Source organism: Lycium ferocissimum, chromosome 7, assembly GCF_029784015.1.
Source record: "Lycium ferocissimum isolate CSIRO_LF1 chromosome 7, AGI_CSIRO_Lferr_CH_V1, whole genome shotgun sequence".
In the NCBI taxonomy this organism is placed as follows: Eukaryota; Viridiplantae; Streptophyta; class Magnoliopsida; order Solanales; family Solanaceae; genus Lycium; species Lycium ferocissimum.
In genome coordinates this window covers 56,110,137-56,112,795 of record NC_081348.1, presented here as the reverse complement: position 1 = coordinate 56,112,795, position 2,659 = coordinate 56,110,137, and the positions used below count along the sequence as shown (strand labels likewise).

At 33.5% G+C, this 2,659-nt stretch overlaps 1 protein-coding gene across 1 annotated transcript; it reads left to right on the top strand.

Moving 5' to 3' along the window:
- The first annotated feature begins 1,125 nt into the window (after nucleotides 1-1,125).
- Nucleotides 1,126-2,434, top strand: LOC132065717 (histone H2A). Its single transcript, XM_059459235.1, has 2 exons — nucleotides 1,126-1,407; nucleotides 2,035-2,434. The coding sequence occupies exons 1-2, from the start codon at nucleotides 1,198-1,200 to the stop codon at nucleotides 2,278-2,280; spliced, it is 456 nt and encodes a 151-aa protein (XP_059315218.1). The 5' UTR covers nucleotides 1,126-1,197; the 3' UTR covers nucleotides 2,281-2,434.
- The last annotated feature ends 225 nt before the right edge of the window (nucleotides 2,435-2,659 follow it).

Here is a 2,659-nt window from a genome sequence, read left to right as displayed (position 1 = left end):
CTCACTCCGAACGCCTACATTGTATTGAGCTCATAAAATTAATAAAATATTGACGCTTCGGGAAAGGCGAAAAAAAAAACTAAATTTTTCAACCAAAATATTTTCAAAATTTTTCAATTTTAAAATGTCGACCAACGCCCAATCGATGTAATACATTATTGTACGCTAAAAAATATCGTTCTATATAAAATATTGACGCTTTGTTCCACTAATCATTGGTCAAAGTATGGAAAATAACACTTGTTGCAAAAATAAAGTTGGCCAATTTTGTTTTTTATTCATACTTTGTGAATGTGTGTCAACTAAACGTAATATTTTATATAGAACCCGAATATTTTTTCATAACAATGTAGGCTCAATACATCAAGGTAAACATGATTTTTAGGTAAATATATTTTGCTATACCAACTTATGGGTCGCCAATATTTTTATACAAACAATAGGCTCAATATGTATGACGGTCATTTTAGGGGGTTGAAAAGGTACAAGTAAGTTTTGTTTGGAAACTTTAGGGTGTTTTATTTTTAGGCCTCGATTTTTTACTGAAAAGGTCATATTTACCCCTCCGTTAAAATAGGGCAAATATTTCAACTATTGTAAAGGGATAAATGTATCGATAAAAGATAACGAGGGGTAAATATGAACCTTTTTTGAAAGTAGAGGTAAATCAGTCCTTTTCCCTTTTACAAAATATAAATGTATGGGTCAAATTTTATATTTATATTTTTTAAAATTATGATTTGAAATCCCAAATCATGCCTTTTTGGATGATTTGAGATTTCATCTCATGAGATGAAATTGCATGTACAAACGCCTACTTAGTGAAACTTGAAATTTGGAATCTAAATTTGTTTTTTGCTTTAAACATTTGAAAAATATGTGGGTGAAAGAAGAATTTAAGAATAATGAATTTTATTCAGGCGGGAGAAGGGCGTAAATAATTTCACATGTCACAAAATTCAAAATCACGGTCCACTTCCTATTGGTCCATTTAAAACGACACGGATAGCTCTCCATACAATTTCCACCGTAGATTAAATGCCAATCCAACGGCCACCAACATCCATCCGAGTAACCAATTGACAACCCAAACATCTCTATAAAAACCATCCTTAAGATTCCAATCCATACATCATCATTTCTTTCACTCAACCGTTTTTGTCTAAACCTTAGGTTGTTGTTGTTGTCATCTTCAAAATGGAGTCTACAGGAAAAGTGAAGAAAGGTGCAGCTGGAAGAAGAGGTGGCGGTCCAAAGAAGAAGCCGGTAACCCGGTCTGTTAGAGCCGGTTTACAGTTTCCGGTTGGTAGAATTGGGCGTTACTTGAAAAAAGGAAGATATGCTCAACGTGTTGGCACTGGTGCCCCGGTTTATTTGGCTGCTGTTCTTGAATATTTGGCTGCTGAGGTAAAACTTTTAATTTGTTACCGTTTTATTATGCTTGGTAATTTTTGGGGTTCAATTAGGATCTAGGGTTTCCTTGATGTTTTTTTTTTTGTCCCTTTTTAAAAATAAAAATGAAAATAGCCTGCTTATAGAATAGGGAAATTCACTTCTATGTCGATTTGGGAAAAGAATATTTACCCGGTTTAGCCCAGTTTTTGCTTAATTATCTGGTCTGGCTTAGATTTGTCTTAGTTACCTGGTGTAGCCTAGGTTTTCCTTAATTACCTGGTTTAGCCTAGTTTTTTCTTAGTAGGCGTTTGGCCATAGAAACCAAATATTCTTCAATTTATTTGGGATTTTTGAAGTTGGATTTGTGTTTTGTTATAGTTTTTGCAATAATAATAATAATTAAAAAAAATTGGTTGGTTGTATGTGCAAAGGTGAAATAGTTTTTTTTACATGTTTTCCAAATTCCAAATGTAACTTCAAATTTCATGGCCAAATGCTTATTTGCAAATAAAGTGAAAAATTGTGAGGAAAAATAGAGTTGTGATTGATCAGTATATTTTTGCTTCTACATGGTGAAAATTATATTGGATTTCTTTCAAATCTTGAGCTTATAAGTTGTGATTTGTTTGGTCATTATAGGTGTTGGAGTTGGCTGGAAATGCTGCTCGTGACAACAAGAAGAACAGAATTATTCCGAGGCATTTGCTTTTAGCTGTGAGGAATGATGAAGAGTTAGGAAAGCTGCTTGCTGGTGTGACAATTGCACATGGCGGTGTTCTTCCTAACATTAACCCTATTTTGTTGCCTAAGAAAACTGGTGGTGAAAAGGCTGGGAAGGAGCCTAAATCTCCATCCAAAGCTGGCAAATCTCCTAAGAAGGCTTAGATTTATTTGCTGTCTTATTTTTTTTGGATGTTCTATGTATGTAATTCTGATTGTCCGTCTGGGATATTTAAAAGGAATTTAGTTGGAACTACTGTTTAGATGTTGTTAGTTTTTCTTCTATTATCAATCAATGAAACCCCTTGTTTCGAATTTACATTTTCCTTTTCTCATTTCTTGGTTCTTGAAATGGTTAACTGCTGCTTTTTTCTAGATGTTAATTTTGTGGAATCACAGCATCAAAAAAGTGAAATGATGCTTTCTTTAAAGTTTAGCTTAGATTCTCTTTACAATTGCGAGCAATGTCAAAGGCCATTTTTGCACCAATAGCTAAGATGCAGGACCTCTAGCCCACATTCTTTATTGATATTTAATGTTCTAA